At 39.1% G+C, this 16,628-nt stretch overlaps 2 protein-coding genes across 10 annotated transcripts in view; both read left to right on the top strand.

Moving 5' to 3' along the window:
• The window catches only part of CACYBP (calcyclin binding protein), a 753,822-nt gene that overhangs the window by 509,309 nt on the left and 227,885 nt on the right, over positions 1-16,628 (top strand). The window lies entirely within an intron of this gene.
• Positions 1-16,628, top strand: part of RABGAP1L (RAB GTPase activating protein 1 like) — a 790,617-nt gene that overhangs the window by 562,070 nt on the left and 211,919 nt on the right. The window contains exon 19 of one of the 8 annotated variants that reach the window (XM_050767076.1): positions 5,381-5,528. The exons of the other annotated variants lie outside the window; for them this stretch is intronic. Within the exon in view, the coding sequence (XP_050623033.1) occupies positions 5,381-5,491 (111 nt within the window). The 3' untranslated portion in view covers positions 5,492-5,528. Of the gene's footprint in view, positions 1-5,380; positions 5,529-16,628 lie in introns of those variants that run through there. 8 annotated transcript variants of the gene reach the window in all.

Here is a 16,628-nt window from a genome sequence, read left to right as displayed (position 1 = left end):
TGCCTGTCTTGTGACCTCCAGAATAATGGCTGATAGTCATGTCCCCACCATAGCAGCATTCAAGCTCCTCTATCTCTCTAGCCTGGTGGTCTCTCATTAGCTTTACAACGTTGGTTGAGTTTTGGGGAGAGGCTTTTATCATTTAAACTATAAACAAAATGTTTCCCAAAGTTAGCTTGGCTTAATGAATGGCAGCTTGAAGGCTAAAGGTGAGAGGCGAGTTTGCTATATCATATATTCTGCACTGCCATAATTTTCTCACTGTTACAATTTTTGCAAAGGCGATTTCATCACCACCACCTCCTTATCTACTTGCTTAATTTTGAAATTTTTCTATCAGATATTATTCATTTGTCTCTGCCTATTTCACTTACTTTAGTATTCAGCTGTTAGAAAGGATCTCTATGTAAAAAACAAGAAATATATTTATATTACAATACTAATTTGTTTATCTTTTTTCCATGTTGCTTGTCTGGTACTACAGTTGATCTTAGCCGAGGGGCTTAGAAGTGATGTTTGTGTGGCTCTGATTTGTATTTCAAGTAGAATCTAAATGCTTAACTGTAACCAAACTTACAGTTAAACTTTCTTGATCTAAACTTTCCTCATGTCAGTAGCTTGCTACTACAGGCCTTGTTTCCATGTCTCAGAATCTATCTGGAATTTCCTAGGATAAATAGCCTTTCATATGTATCATTTTGGCCCCTGTCAAAAGCCTTCCAGCTTACTGTCACTGGGCTGGAAGCTCTCTCCTAAGCCACACTCTGTGTGTCCCATCCTGCTCTGCTTATTAGTTAAGTGTCCCTTCCACAGCTAAAATAACCTCCCGCTATTTCCTTTTAGGACCTTTAATAACCTTCTCATTTCATAATCTTTCACTTGCTCTCCAGCAACTCATCTGCCATTTCCTACTCAAAACTCTCCTAGGACCCATGAAATGCATTATATATTAACATTCATTTATTTTATTCATTTAGCAATGACTTTTGAGGACCAGTTATGAGCCAGGCAGTATGTTTCATGATAGGGAGATACAGGAAGAAATATAGTCCCTTTCCTTGAGTTGTTTAAGTAGTATCTGGCTGGGCACAGTGGCTCACTCCTATAATCCCAGCGCTTTGGGAGGCTGAGGTGGGCCGATCGCTTGAGGCCAGGAGTTTGAGACCAGCCTGGCCAACACAACAAAACCCCACACGACAATACCCCATCTCTACTAAAAATTCAAAAATTAGCTGGGTGTGGTGGCCTGCACCTGTGATCCCAGCTACTGCAGAGGCTGAGGCAGGAGAATTGCTTGAACCTGGGAGGTGGAGGCTATAGTAAACTGAGATGGCACCACTGTACTCCAGCCTGGGCAACAGAGTGAGACTGTCTCAAAAAAAAAAAAAAAAAGAAAAAGAAAAAAAGAGAAAAAAAGTACTATCTGGCAGTCCTTGTAATACATAATAGCAAATAAGACATCTTCCTCTTACTTCTTAATCCAAAAAAAATCTGCCCACCAGTCTCCAAAAAGAGAGTGTCCCAACTTATTTTAGTTACGTCATAGTAAGTCCCTAGAGCAGTAGAACTGAAAGTGATTCTTAACCATTGGTATACTTAATAATCATCTAAATCCCAAGGAGTTTGTTTAAAATTAGAATTCCTAAATGCCTCATTCTCCCCAACTCCAACCACCACCCCCATATTCTAAAGCCAGCAGTTGCAGAACAAGAAGAGTAGGAATATTCATGTACTGGTTAGAGCAGGGATTGTCAGCCTTAACTGTATATTAGAATTATTTGTATATTATAATCAGTTTTTAAATTTTTCTGATTCCTGAGTTGTACTCCAGACTAATTTCTTTTGAATGTGTAGGTGAGACTCAAGTATTATTTGTATTGTTATTATTCATTTTTTATTTTTATTTTTGAGATGGAGTCTTGCTCTGTCACCCAGGCTGGAGTGCAGTGGTGTGATCTCAGCTCAACTGCAACCTCCACCTCCCAGGTTCAAGCAATTCTCCTGCCTCAGCCTCCCAAGTAGCTGAAATTACAGGCGCACACCACCACACTCGGCTAATTATTTTGTAATTTTAGTAGAGACAGGGTTTTACCATGTTGGCCAGTTTGGTCTCAAACTCCTGACCTCAACTGATCCAGCTGCCTTGGCCTCCCAAAGTGCTGGGATTACAGGTGTCAGCCACCGCACCTGGCCATTATTTTTAAACTCCCCAAGTAATCCCAGTGTACAACTAAACATCTAGTATATTATGATCAAACATTCATAATTAAATTAAAATAAAATTTTAATTCCCCCTTCCCTTTCTGCTGGCATTGGAAAAAAGGACCAATTCATTCTTAAGAGGCTCTACCTGCTACTCTCCCTACAGGGCCTTATTGGAATGCCATGTAGGGTTAAAGGAAGAGAACTGAAAAGCAAAAGACCTTGAAACTGGAAAATAGATTTCAGTTCTGCCTAGTCTTTGATGTACAAACTTGGGTTAAAAGTTCTTGTTTCTGTGTTTGAAGATAGTGACTTAAGGAAGAACTGAAGTTGGGAATGTAGTTTCTGTAGTTAATATTTGTGTTACAAAAATAGAAATCTAAACACCTGAAAAAAAAAAAAATGAAACAACTCATAAACTTTTTTTTTGCATTTGCATTTGCATTTGCAATGATTTTGTACATTCCATTAGTTTTATAATGTTCATGAAGGAATGCCTATTGTCCTGTTGGTGGCAGTAAAACACCACTCCTGGATATGGAAATGGCCTATAATGATGCAGCACTTTGAATTCTGTGACATTGACATTCCTTTATTTCAGTTTCCTCTACTGACATTATTTGTTACTTGAATATTTCATTTGTTTGTTTTTAACTTTCTCTGGTACATCTTCAGTTTGATGATAGGTTAGATTCAAGATGCTATCTAGTAAATGCTAAAACAAACCAACAAACACAAATACTGGGCTTCTAATTAAGATACTCAAGGAATTTTAAAGTTTTAAAGTTTCAGAAATAATACATTTTATGAAATAGGGATCTGTATCAGGAAAATATCACAGTACTATTCATGTATTATATAATACCTTAAATTTGTTGAAGCAATTTCTCATTACTTATTTCTCATGAAACAATCCAAAATATCAAGAAGGGAAGACAGTTGAATAAATCACACCATTTCCAAGTAGTCAGTGATTAAATTGGACTTAATGTACCCTAAGAAATATGAGCTCACTTGACAGAGAACAAACAGAACGATAAAATCCAGTTTCCTCCTTGTTCTATTTTTGTGAGCAAAATAAATACTCATTCAAGCTTCCATCCCTTTTACTTAAAAATCTCTCTCCGTCTTCATCCTCCTCTGCTTTGCTCTTGTCTTTAATGAAGGTCTATTCTGCCCCCATTCCAAGGCTAATTTCCTCACTGTGTCCTTGATGCCATCCTTCCTGCCTCTCTTTGGAGAAGCCTGTGATGGTTAGTTAGTTCACTTATTCAACAGATATTCACTATTGACAGTCCCTGGGTTAGGTGTCAGGGGATACAGAGATGACATTCTGTGTCCTGAAGTTGTCACGTCTAATAGAGGAGGCACACAGACAGAGTTCAGTGTGATCGATCCTGGGGTTTAAAGGGGAACTTTGGGAGCCTAAAGGCAGGATGCCAGATTCATTCTGGGAAAACTAGGAAATATTTTCCAAAGGTGGCATCTAATCTGAGAATAGGGCATGAGAGTGAACAGCATGTAGAAGAGGAATGAGGAAGAATGGCTGAGGCAAGTCCTTTGCCATGGCACATTTAAGGGGGATGCGCAGGATACGATTCTGAGGGGCTTTAATTACATTTCTGCCATCAATTTACTGTGGGATTTTAATCAAATCATCTAACCTTTTAACACTTAATTTCCTAACTTATAAAATAAAGAGACAGGGAAACATGCTCTAAATTTGTCATGCCAACTGTGTCAATCTATGCTATAGGTGTGTGTATATGTGTGTATGTCTTTCAGTTCAGTCCTTTAATGAATAGATAAGAATCTTTGTATAATTTGCATGTTTCTTGTTTAAGTGCTTGGCTAAATTTATCTTTGTCTCTTTCACACACACAAAAAAGTGTTTACAGAACGATATAATAAAATTAGGAGCAAAGGAATATTTTATTTGTTATACTTCAAGATGAATACCACCAAACTGTTTTCATTTCAACTAAAAATCTCCTTATAACCATGCTTAAATATAAACAACTCATTTGTTCTACATTAGTGAAATGTTAGTTTGTGTATTTGTGTGTGTGTAGGGGTATGTGTCTAGCACTCACACCTCTGCACTGTGATCATTCTATCAGGTATTTCCAGATATCTAAGCAATGTGTTGGATCTATGTAAAAAAATTTGACAGCTACCATCAATAACAATATAATTGTGTAGCATTTAAACAGTTTGTAATGAGCTCTCAAATCATTTTAAAAATGTTTAATAAATAAAATTAATAGTAATACACCTATCATTTATTGAGCACTTAAAATGTATCTGATGCTGTGCTAAGCACTTTAAAACTAATCTTCACGGCAGGCCATGTTGGCTCACGCCTGTAATCCCAGCACTTTGGAAGGCCGAGGCAGGTGGATCACGAGGTCAGGAGTTCAAGACCAGCCTGGCCAAGATGGTGAAACCCCATCTCTACTAAAAATACAAAAAATTAGCCGGGCCTGGTGGTGGGCGCCTGTAATCCCAGCTATTCGGGAGGCTGAGGCAGATAATTGCTTGAAGCCGGGAGGCGGAGGTTGCAGTGAGCTGAGATCACGCCACTGCATTACAGCCGGGCAACAGAGTGAGACTCTGATTCAAAACACAACAACAACAACAAAAAAAAAACAACTAATCTTCACTAGATTTACTTTTGTTTATTGTAGTATAATATACATAACATAAGATGTACAATTTTGGCCAGGCACAGTGGCTCACGCCTGTAATCCCAGCACTTTGGGAGGTCGAGGTGGGCAGGTCACCTGAGATCAGGAGTTTGAGATCACCCTGGCCAACATGGAGAAACCCCATTTCTACTAAAAATACAAAATTAGCCGGGTGTCGTAGCATGCACCTGTAATCCCAGCTGCTCAGGAGGCTGAGATAGAAGAATCGCTTGAACCCAGGAGGTGGAGGTTGCGGTGAGCCCATATCACACCACTGCACTTCAGCCTGGGCAACAGAGCAAGACTCCATCTCAAAAAAAAAAAAAAAGTACAATTTTAACCATTCCTAAGTACACAGTTCAGTGACATTAGGTAAATTGGCATTGTTGTGCAACTATCACCACCATCCATCTCCAGATCTTTTATTCATCTTGCAAAACTGAAACTCTGCACCTGTTAAACAGTAACTCCCCATTCCTTTCTCCCCTTAGCCCCTGGCGGTCACCATTCTGCTTTCTGTCTCTATGAATTTGACTACTCTAGGTACCTCATGTAAGTGGAATTATATCGTATTTGTCTTATCTCTGGCATATTTCACTTAGCATAACGTATGACCCTTAATTTTTTTACAGACATTAATCAAAAGAAATCCTAATTTTAAGAATAATTCTATTACTGTTAATACTGTATTACTGTTTTATCAGTGATTCAATTACTATTAATACTGTATTGACTTGTTGGTATGAATCAATATGCTCATTTTACAGATTAGGAAACTAAGACTTATAAAAAATTAAAAAACTTGGTTAAAGTCATTCAGTCAGGCAAATGACATACCACAATCACAACTGGGCCTGTCTTACTACAGAGGCAGTGTTCTTAATTTCTGAGCTATGGTGTGTGTGTGTGTGTGTGTGTGTGTGTGTGTGTGTGTGTGTGTGTGTGTGTTTATTTTAAACCTTACAGTTGCTCTGTGAAGAAGAGATTATATCCCACTTGATACTCAAAGCCCAGGCATGGCGACACATGCCTGTAATCCTACTATTTGGAAGGCTAAGGTGGGAAGATCACTTGAGCCCATGAGTGCAAGACTAGCCTGAACAACGTAGTGAGACCTGTTATCTAAAAAGTAATAAACAAATAAATAAATAAAAGCCAGGTGGCTCTCACTAAAAATTCCATGCCTTTTTACATTATACAGCAGGAGACGCTTAAATTATAGTGAAATCAGTCTCCATTCCATGTTGACATCATACTGTGAGTGAAAAGAGGTTTTTTAATTCAATTTGTTTGAATTAAACATATTCTGTTGTATGTTCAAAGATAGTTGTCCCAATTTAAAAATGTCCTTGGTTGAATAGGACAGAAGCAGAGCCAGAGCAACCAAGAGCCATTGCTGTATCAACAAATAATTGAATTTAGGCTAATGAAAATGAACTCACTGTCAAAAATGATCATGAAATTAAAATATTCTCTGCTCTTGACTGGCTGAAATAATATTTGATTCCTGAATTCTGCCTTTCCACTTATTCTGTCATAATCTTTGAGATATATGAAGTCATCCCTGAATACTGTTTAATGCTCTGGTTAAACTCCATTTCGCTCTGACCAATCAGAGTATGTGAGCTGATCATAAGGAGATATTATTGAGAGACTTGTCAGAGGATGTCATTGCCCAATATGTTTTTGTGACCCTTTTTATCTGTAAGAGTTGCTGGTATTGCTTTTGAGAATGAAATAGACTAATTTTGTCCATTACAGTGTTGATGGTTTGATAACTCACTGTGGGAATCAGTTGATCTTATCAGAATAATATAACCAGTAGAGGAAATGTAACTGAAGCATATACAGATTTATTTGATATATTGTTTATGCAGGTTGAGAAAAGGCTGAAATATGCTCCTTGTGCTGGAAATATAATAACTAAAACCCCCATAGCCTTGATCTTTTTTATCTTTTATTGCTTTTCCTTGACTAAGAGAATTTGGTTTTGGCAAAGCTAAATGAATTTAGAATAAAGTCATTTATTTGTGTCATACATAAGCTTGATTAAGAAGGTTTTTATGGTCAAGAGCTATGGCTCATGCCTGTAATCCCAGCACTTTGAGAAGCCGAGACAGGAGGATCACATGAGTCTTGGAGTTCAAAACCAGCCTGGGCAACATAGTGAGATCTTGTCTCTACAAAAAATAAAAATAAATAGCAAGGCATAGTGGCATACCATTGCATTCCAGTGATCGCGCCATTGCACTCCAGCCCTGGGTGACAGAGTGAGATCCTGTCTCAAAAAAACAAAGGAAGATTTTTATTTCTTTTTAGAAGGAGAGTGCATAAAAGAGAAAGCATAGGCCAGGGACAGTACCTCATGCCTATAATATCAGCACTTTGGGAGGGCAAGGCAGGAGGATCGCTTGAGCCTAGGAGTTTGAGAGAAGCCTGGGCAAAATAGAGAAACCTCATCTATCCAAAAAATACAAAAATTAGCCAGGCACAATGGCACATACCTGTAGTCTCAGTTATTTGGGGGGTTGAGATGGGAGGATCACTTGGGCCTGGGGGGTTGAGGCTGCAGTGAGCCATGATTGTGCACTGCACTCCAGTCTGGGCAACAGAGCAAGACCCTGTCTCAAAAAAAGAAAGAAACCATAAAAAATATAATGACTTTAAAAAGATGGTGTATTTCTTCCACACATATTAGTCTAGAGAGAAAAGGACTGGCCCCAAAAGGCAGATAGCTCAGTTAAATAAGATCACTCAAGGACTCAGGTTCTATAATGAATTCGTTCAATTATCTCTTAGGATGTTGTCCTCATGTACATAGTTAAAGTCAGACACATCTTTCAATTCAGAAGAAGAGGAAAATTTCAAGCAAAAGTGAAGGGAAGGCAATTTCCTTTTAAGCAAATAGTGAGGAAGTTGCATACATCACTTTTATTCACATTCCATTGACAAAAATGTTGTCCACGGCCACACTTAGCTGCAAGGGAACTAGGAAATAATTGTCTGCAACTCAGCAGCCATGTGCCCTGTTAAAATTATTATATCTATGGAACCAGGAGAAAACTTTTTTTTTTTTTTTTTTTTTTTGAGACTGAGTTTCGCTCTTGTTGCCTAGGCTGGAGTGCAATGGCATGATCTCGGCTCACTGCAACGTCCACCTCCCAGGTTCAAGAGATTCTCCTGCCTCAGCCTCCCGAGTAGCTGGGATTACAGGCATGCACCACCACACCTGGCTAATTTTGTATTTTTAGTAGAGATGGGGTTTCACCTTGTTGGTCAGGCTGGTCTTGAACTCCCAACCTTAGGAGATCTGCCCGCCTTGACCTCCCAAAGTGCTGGGATTACAGACGTGAGCCACTGTGCCTGGCCAGGAGAAAACTTTTTAAGAAAACAATCAGCAGTCTATCATAGTCTACCCTACTGACTTTTCAGTGTCTGTGATTACCTTTATTCTCACACATGGATACTCCCTCTCTCCCAAGGGAGACATTCCAAGGCTCCCTTGGATTACTTCATCTGCTCAAAGTCAAGGATACCTGAATGATGCACATTCCTGACTTTCAGGTCTGTGATGGTCCCTCGCAGTTCACTAACATGTTTTCTGTTCATCTCACATCCAGTATACTGCAGTAAAAGCTGTCATTCAGAAGACGGAAGAATGGGGAGCATGTCACAGTCAGTCCATAGGAATTTCCAAGATTCTTGCTATTTCAGTAGAGGAGATTTCTTGGTTAGCCTGTGTAGCTGTGCCCTGGTTCTAATTTCTAGGAACTATACCATTTTCCATTGTCCTCCATGGCCATATCTAAAATTGGTGTTAGAGGCCAGGCACAGTGGCTCACACCTGTAATCCCAGCACTTTGGGAGGCCAAGGCGGGCAGATAACTTGAGATCAGGAGTTCAAGATCAGCCTGGCCAACACAGTGAAACCCCATCTCTACTAAAAGTATTTTAAAAATTAGCTGGTTGTGGTGGCAGGCACCTATAATCCCAGCTACTCGGGAGACTGAAGCAGGAGAATCGCTTGAACCCCGGAGGGTGGAGGTTGCAGTGGGCTGAAATTACACCACTGCACTCCAGCCTAGGCAAAACAGTGAGACTTCATCTTAAAAAATAAAAAAAAAAATAATAAAGTTGTTGTTAGAGAATAGTACATCCTCCTAGGGAGCTGCACACTTTCAAAAACTTGCTGCTTGTGGAGATTTGGAAGCCCAAGAGCTGTTTTAGTGATCAAACAAATGACTCTTTTTTAGACCAATTTTGATTTCTTTTGGGAAATAATTCTCTGAATACTTTTGTCGACTTGTGGTCTTTTTGCTTCCATTCAGTTCCTTCTGAGTAAACAGATCTAAAGATTTTTTCTAAACATAGTTCCTAAGTCTTCTTGTTTCATTTGTGTACCTGTTTGCATTTAATGGCCCATCCTTTTTACCTCCATTTTAATGGTGGTTACCCTGAGGCTAGCTAAAACCACAAACTTGAGTGAGAAGGCAATACCATTAATTTGATCTTTGCCTCTTAGCTGGCTGTATGTTTTGGCTGAGAAGTCTTAGTGAGAGATACTTATGAAAAATGTAGATCCTTTTAAACCCTCTGTTTGGGTACAAGTAGTTCGATTTTCTAATCCTATATCCTTAAATTACTGTACTTAATCAGTTTAGATTATAGACCACTTTTTCTGAAGTGACAGGTATCATGGGCACACAGTCTACCTTCCAAGTTATCAAAAGCAATAGTTTTACTAAATATTGTGACATGACATAAAAAGGATCATTAGTTTTCCAGCCTGCAATATTTATTTTTTCACCTTGACCTTTACTCAGCCACAAAGCCAAGAAACATATTTGACATTTTAAGTTTTTATTTTGGCAGTGTATCATTTCTGGTTACTTATCCCAAAACACAGTACCTTAAATAAGAAATTTTTTTCTTTTTATGTGATAGTATGTGGAGATAGCACATGGTCCAGAACTTTATGCATCTCAGCTCCATGAGATCATTCACAGACTTGTGTTCTTTTCATCCTAGTGTTCTGCAGCAGTATTGCTCAAACTCAGTACTATTGGCATTTTGGGGCAGTTAACTCTTTGTTATAGGTGGCTGTCATGTGCATTACAGGATGTTCAACAGTATTCCTCATCTCTACAGGATGCCCATAGGACATGCTCATTTGAGACAAACAACATCTGCAGACATTGTCCAATGTTCCCCTGGGAGCAAAATCACCCCTGGTTGAGAATCATTGCTGTATAGTTGCCTAGGATCTCATCTTCATCTGCATGATCAAAGCAGATTTTGATCCATAATGAAGAGTAAAATAAATCATTCGAAATCACCCCAAATTTTATAATTGGCAGATAAAGACATTAATATTGTAACTTTATTCCATGTATTCAAAAAAATAAGTACAGAAATGCAAGATATTTAAAAGGAACCAAATTAAACTTTAAGAGATAAAAATTACAATGTCTGATAGAACTAAGAAATATATGGAATAGGATGAAGGGCAGATGGGACATTGCAGAAGAAAAGATTAATGAACTTGAAAACATACCAGTTGAAACTATTCAAAATTAAATACAAAGAAAAAGCAAATTTAAAAAAAGAGAGAAAGGAGCATCAGTGAGCTGTGAAATCCTTCAAAAGGCCTAATGAATGTGTAATTGGAAGACCTGAAGGAAAGGATGGGAGTGAACGGTGGGCAAAAAGCATTTGAAGAAATAATGGCTTATGTTTTTCCAAATTTGGTGAAAATTACGGACCCAAGAAGTTTTGTGAATTCCAAGCAAAAGAAACATGAAGAAAACTACATCGAGGCATGTTATGATGAAATTGCTCAAAACCATTGATAAAGATAAAATCTTAAAAAGTATCCAAAGGAAAGAAGATAATATGTGTAAAGAAACAAAGAAAAGTATGATAGCAGATTTCTCCTTAGAAATAGTGCCAGCAATAAGACAGTGGGACCACACGTTAAAAATACTAAACAAAACAAAAAGCAAAAATGTCTCTCAAAAACTAAGATGAAATGCTTTTATAGACATACAAAAGCTAAAATAATTCATCACTAGGAGATATGGATTACTGATAATGTTAAAGGAAATCCTAAGGAAGAAGAAAAATAATACTTCACAGAAATATCAATCTACTCTATGCAAAAGAATTGGGGAGCATGGCAAATGGTACCTATGTGGGTAAAAATATAATAAGAATATAATTCTGTATTCTTCAGGTCCTTTCTTTGCTTATCACTTTGGTGGGTTTCTCTTCTTCTGTAGTTTTCAACAATAAGTCCTTGAACCTTCTGCTTTTTTCTTTTTTTTTTTTTTTAGTCAGAGTCTTACACTGTTGCCTGGGCTGGAGTGCAATGGCGCGATCTCAGCTCACTGCAACCTCCGCCTCCTGGGTTCAAGCGATTGTCCTGCCTTAGCCTCCCGAGTAGCTGGGATTACAGGCGCCTGCCACCTTGCCCGGCTAATTTTTTGTATTTTTAGTAGAGACGGAGTTTCGCTATGTTGGCCAGGCTAGTCTCAAACTCCTGACCTTGTGATCCACCCACCTCAGCCTCCCAAAGTGCTGGGATCACAGGCATGAGCCACTGCACTCTGCCACCTTCTGCATTTTTATATTGCATTCTTGCCTTTGGAGAAGTCGTAAATACACTTTTCAAAAAAAAGTAATTTCTAATTTTTGTCCTAACCCAAGTTCCAATTTAATAACTTTAGTAACTCTATATAAAATCTTCAGTGGACCAGGCAACTTGTGTACAGCACAACTTCAGGGATACCATTCCCATAGACTATGATTGTACATCTGTACATCATGTTTCTGATTATAACACTGTATTCACCTTTTCACTCTCTCATCAAAAGTATTTGAGTTGAACTCGAGCACTGTTTCTTAAAAACATCTTTATCTCTTATATCATCTCCCCTTTTCTTTGTATAATACTGAGCCTTCCTAGCCCTTATGTTGTGGCTTAAGCCCCACCTTCTTTAAAGGATGGTTCTAAATTCTTTCTGCCCAAAATGAACATCTAGTATGATTATACCATGTGTCATTCATTATGACACCAAAATACTGTCTTCTTGTTATTTCGATGTTTCGTATGTGTATGTCTTGTCTTGAATTCTTCAATTAAACTGTTTATTTTTTAAAGACATTGTGAGGCTGTTTATCCCCTAGGAGAGCAGTTGAAGTTCTGCATGTTCAGCAAGCATCCCTAATTCCAGAATTGATGCATAAAGTAGCAAAAGGCCAAAGGATTATTAACTTTATGCTTTTTTTCAGTTGTTCTATTTAAGCAAACTACACTCCATCTAAAGCAAGGTTTGAAGTAGTTTGAACTTTTCTCTAAAGATTTGATTTCTGCTTGGTTTCGAAGTTTTGTATTAGAAAGAAACCACATTAACCCTTACTTCATTTGATTAATATTTGTTAATTGTTTCTATGATAAATACAGATCTCTTCACATAGATTATGTATACTGAACTCCTTTCTTTTGAATACAAAAGTCCCATATTTCCCAAATTTAGTTTTTATTTAAATAATCATGTCCTGGATCACCTGAGGTCAGGAGTTTGAGACCAGCCTGGCCAACATGGTGAAAACCCCATCTCTACTAAAAATACAAAAATTAGCTGGGTGTGGTGGCAGGCACCTGTAAAACCAGCTACTCGGGAAGCTGAGGCAGGAGAATTGCTTGATCCCAGGAGGGGGAGGTTGCAGTGAGCCGAGATAGTGCCACTGCACCCCAGCCTGGGAAACAAGAGTGAAACTCCATCTCAAAATAAATACATACATACATACATAATTATGCCCTAATTAAAATTTCCCTCAATATTACCAGTGTTGGGTATGACCTCACATTGTTTCCATCCTGCTTTTCCCATACTTAATAGGCCCTCACTGACTCCTAAATATTGAAAATGGAGTTCAAATACTTAGTTATTCCTCAAAATCCTCCCTCCATACTCTGCTCAGATGGATGATTCCAACCTCATCATGGATCTCTGCTCTACCTAAAGTGGAAGTGGACTCAAGATTAGCCACACATACCTTAGGCTTGCCTCCTTTCTGTCTGGGAATAGCCTTCCTCCAGCCCTCCTAAATCTCATGTTTTTCAAGTCTAGCTAGTATCTAATCCCTGATCATCAGTTACCTTCCTCTATTTTTACATTATCATCCTAAATAGAGATAACTCACAGGGAATACTCTTGTATTATAGTTTACTTGCTAAAGTACATGAATTTTAATACATGCTTTACTTAAATGTTATTTAAAGAATTTGGTGAAAGCTCTGAAATTTTTCTTCATTTGTTACTCTTCTCTGGAGCACCTCTGCATTTCCACATGGGGTGGCACTTTGCATCATAGGAGAGAATGGACATTTCATAGGTACAGTGGATTGAGGTAGCGATATTGAGAGACAGGACTAGCTGGATTTCCGAGGCCGTTGTATGGGAGCTCTGCTTTCACTGTATTAAATCTTGCAACTGCACACTCTTTTGGTTTGTGTTTGTTCCCGCTGGAGCTGAGCTTTGGCTCGTGGTCCATCACTGCCCAATGCTGCCATCGCAGACCCGCCATTGGCTTCCACCCCTCTGGATCCGGCAGGGTGTCCGCTGCACTCCTGATCCAGTGAGGTGCCCATTGCCGCTCCCAATGGAGATAAAGGCTCGCCATTGTTCCTGCATGGCTAAGGGTTCGTCCTGATCAAGCCAAACACTAGTTGCTGGGTTCAACGGTTCTCTTCCGTGACCCACGGCTTCTAATAGCGCTGTAACACCGCATGGCCCACGGTTCCATTCCTTGGAATTCGTGAGGCCAAGAACCCCAGGTCAGAGAACAAGAGGCTTGCTGCCATCTTGGGAGCGGCCCGCCACTATCTTCCGAGCTCTAAGAACAAAGACCCACCCCCCTTAACAGTATGAGAGAGTACCAGATAAGAAATCTAAATACATTCCTAGCTCTTCCTGAGCCAGTTCTATTTGAAATGACTTCATTATTCAAGATAATGCCTAATACATAAGAGATATTCAAATAGAATTGCTACAACTTATTCAAATCTGTATTAATCCTCAATTTGAAATTAGTACTGCCATTCTCTGTTGATAATTGAGAGGTTACTGAACATCTTTGCATCGTTGGTATTTTTTTTTCTTCTTCTTCTTCTTTTTTTTTTCACTCTGTCGCCAAGCTGAAGTGCAGTGGTGCGATCTCGGGTCACTGCAACCTCCGCCTCCTGAGTTCAAGCGATTCTCCTGCCTCAGCCTCCCTAGTAGCTGGGACTACAGGTGCCCGCCACCATGCCCAGCTAATTTTGTAATCTTTACTAGAGACGGGGTTTCACCATATTGGCCGGGATGGTCTCGTTCTCATGACCTCATGATCCACCTGCCTCGGTCTCCTAAAATGCTGAGATTACAGGCGTTGAGTTTTTCTTCTTATTCTTCTTCTTTTTTTTTTGACGGAGTCTCGCTCTGTCGCCCAGGCTGGAGTTCAGTGGCGTGATCTCAGCTCACTACAAGCTCCATCTCCTGGGTTCACGCCATTCTCCTGCCCCAGCCTCCCGAGTAGCTGGGACTACAGGCGCCTGCCACAGCGCCCGGCTACTTTTTTGTATTTTTAATAGAGACGGGGTTTCACCATGTTAGCCAGGATGCTCTGGATCTCCTGACCGCGTGATCCGCCCACCTCAGCCACCCAAAGTCCTGGGATTACAGGCTTGAGCCACCACGCCTGGCCAAGTTTTCTTCTTTTATTTGGATAACTATAGATTTTATTTGGATAACTATAGATTTACCTACTTATTCTCTATTCTTCCTTCTCTTTAGTGCTCTGTTGTCAATTTATTATATTTATCTTATCTCATATTTCTTTTCTTTCTTTTATATGACCCGTCTGCAGTCCCTCCTATATTGTGGTGGGAGGTGGGAGAGGCTTACCCCAGCAGGCCTGGGACTGGTAGTGGGAATATCTTCTACCCAGACATGGTAATATTTTATTTTGTAAGGGTTGAGTTGAGTAGATGAACTGAAGGAGGTAACTGAGACAAGCATGGGCCATCCAGCAAGGCTTGCCTGAGGGGCATGTCAGGAATCAGAGTACAAAGCCAAAAATAGACCGAACTGCAGGAAAGCAAAATCAAAATGAGTGTAAAGGAAGGCAGCCTAGAAATGGGGGTGTGTGGAGAGCAACGTGGGTGTTTACCTGGTACTAGGCTTTTACATGTTCTACAAGCCCTTGCATGGTTGAAGAAGCTCCATTTTGAAGAATCAGTATTGGAGCAGAAGCCACCAGTCAGTTTCTTCTTGATTATTAAATCATAAGCAATTCCTCCTTAATTAAAAAATAATGAAAGATGGCATATTTTAAATAAGACCCATTGTATTTTCAGTAGCATTTAAATGAAAAGGTATGTTTTGGGGGAGAGAATATACTACAGTATTTCACAATGAAATATTTCCATATAAGTGATTTTATTTTATTTTTATTTTTATTTATTTTTGTTTTTGTTTTTGTTTTTGAGACAGAGTTTCACTCTTGTTGCTCAGGCTGGAGTGCAATGACACAGTCTCGGCTCACTGCAACCTCTGCCTCCTGGGTTCAAGCAATTCTCCTGCCTCAGCCTCCCCAGTACCTGGGATTACAGGCATGCATCACCAATCCCAACTAATTTTCCGTTTTTAGTAGAGATGAGGTTTCACTGTGTTAGTCAGGCTGGTCTCAAACTCCTGACCTCAGGTGATCCACCTACTTTGGCCTCCCAAAGGGCTGGGATTACAGGGGTGAGCCACCACACCTGTCCTGAGTGATTTTAAAATTAGAGAATTGTCTTGTTCTGAGATTAGGGTCAGCTTATTGTTCAGCTACTATTACTGGAAAATAAATAATTCCAGTAAAGGAACGATAATTGTAGTTATCTTGGCTTAGTATATTATACTATGTTTAGGCAATTTTAGCGTAAAGAGAAGAAATCAAAAGCTCTTGCTTAGCACACGTGCTGGTTAGGCATTCTTGTTGGAAAATAATGCGTTCTCATTTCAGAGCAAAGACAGCAAAGCTGACTCTGGTATTTGGAGAGCTAAAGGAGTGATATTTCTTTTAAGAACAGGACCATTCGAGCCCTGTAGGAGCTTTTAAGCATGTGTATTCAACTGTTCACTCTCATGTCTATAACCCGCGCTGCTTCTCCACCATTATGTGCAGACCATAAGCCCTATAGTGGTGACAGCTGCTTTTAGGCCCCTTTGCCTTAAATACAGCAGAATGCCTATATATTAGACTTTTATTTCTTGAATCTTGGCTAGATATTTCAACTTTCATTTAGGTAGCATCACATGATCAGAGCATTATAACCTGGAGTATCACTGATAGGAAAGAAATAGTAAAAAACCATATGTAAATATGTTAATGTAAAAATAAATGGAAATTTGAACTCAATTATTTGACTAATGTGTGTATACTGTCTGGCTAACTCCATTTCAAACATCTTATGCATTTACTTGTAGTTTTTAATCTTCTCTAAATATAATAACTTGTAGTAGAGACATGTGGAAGAGTCTTCCATTTACCAAAGTGATTTCTATGTCAGTTTTTTGAGTTTGATTTCAGTCTTTTGACTGATAAATTCTAAGTATCTGCCCTTTTGAGCAAATAAACTTGTCAATCAGATATTTTCTAAAAGGAATATTTTTTGTTAATATTAGTTTAGGTTCACGTGGACATTGTTTAAAA

This window comes from Macaca thibetana, chromosome 1, assembly GCF_024542745.1.
Source record: "Macaca thibetana thibetana isolate TM-01 chromosome 1, ASM2454274v1, whole genome shotgun sequence".
Classification (NCBI taxonomy): Eukaryota; Metazoa; Chordata; class Mammalia; order Primates; family Cercopithecidae; genus Macaca; species Macaca thibetana.
The sequence above is the reverse complement of the archived record's forward strand: the minus strand, read 5'-3'. Positions and strand labels throughout refer to the sequence as shown.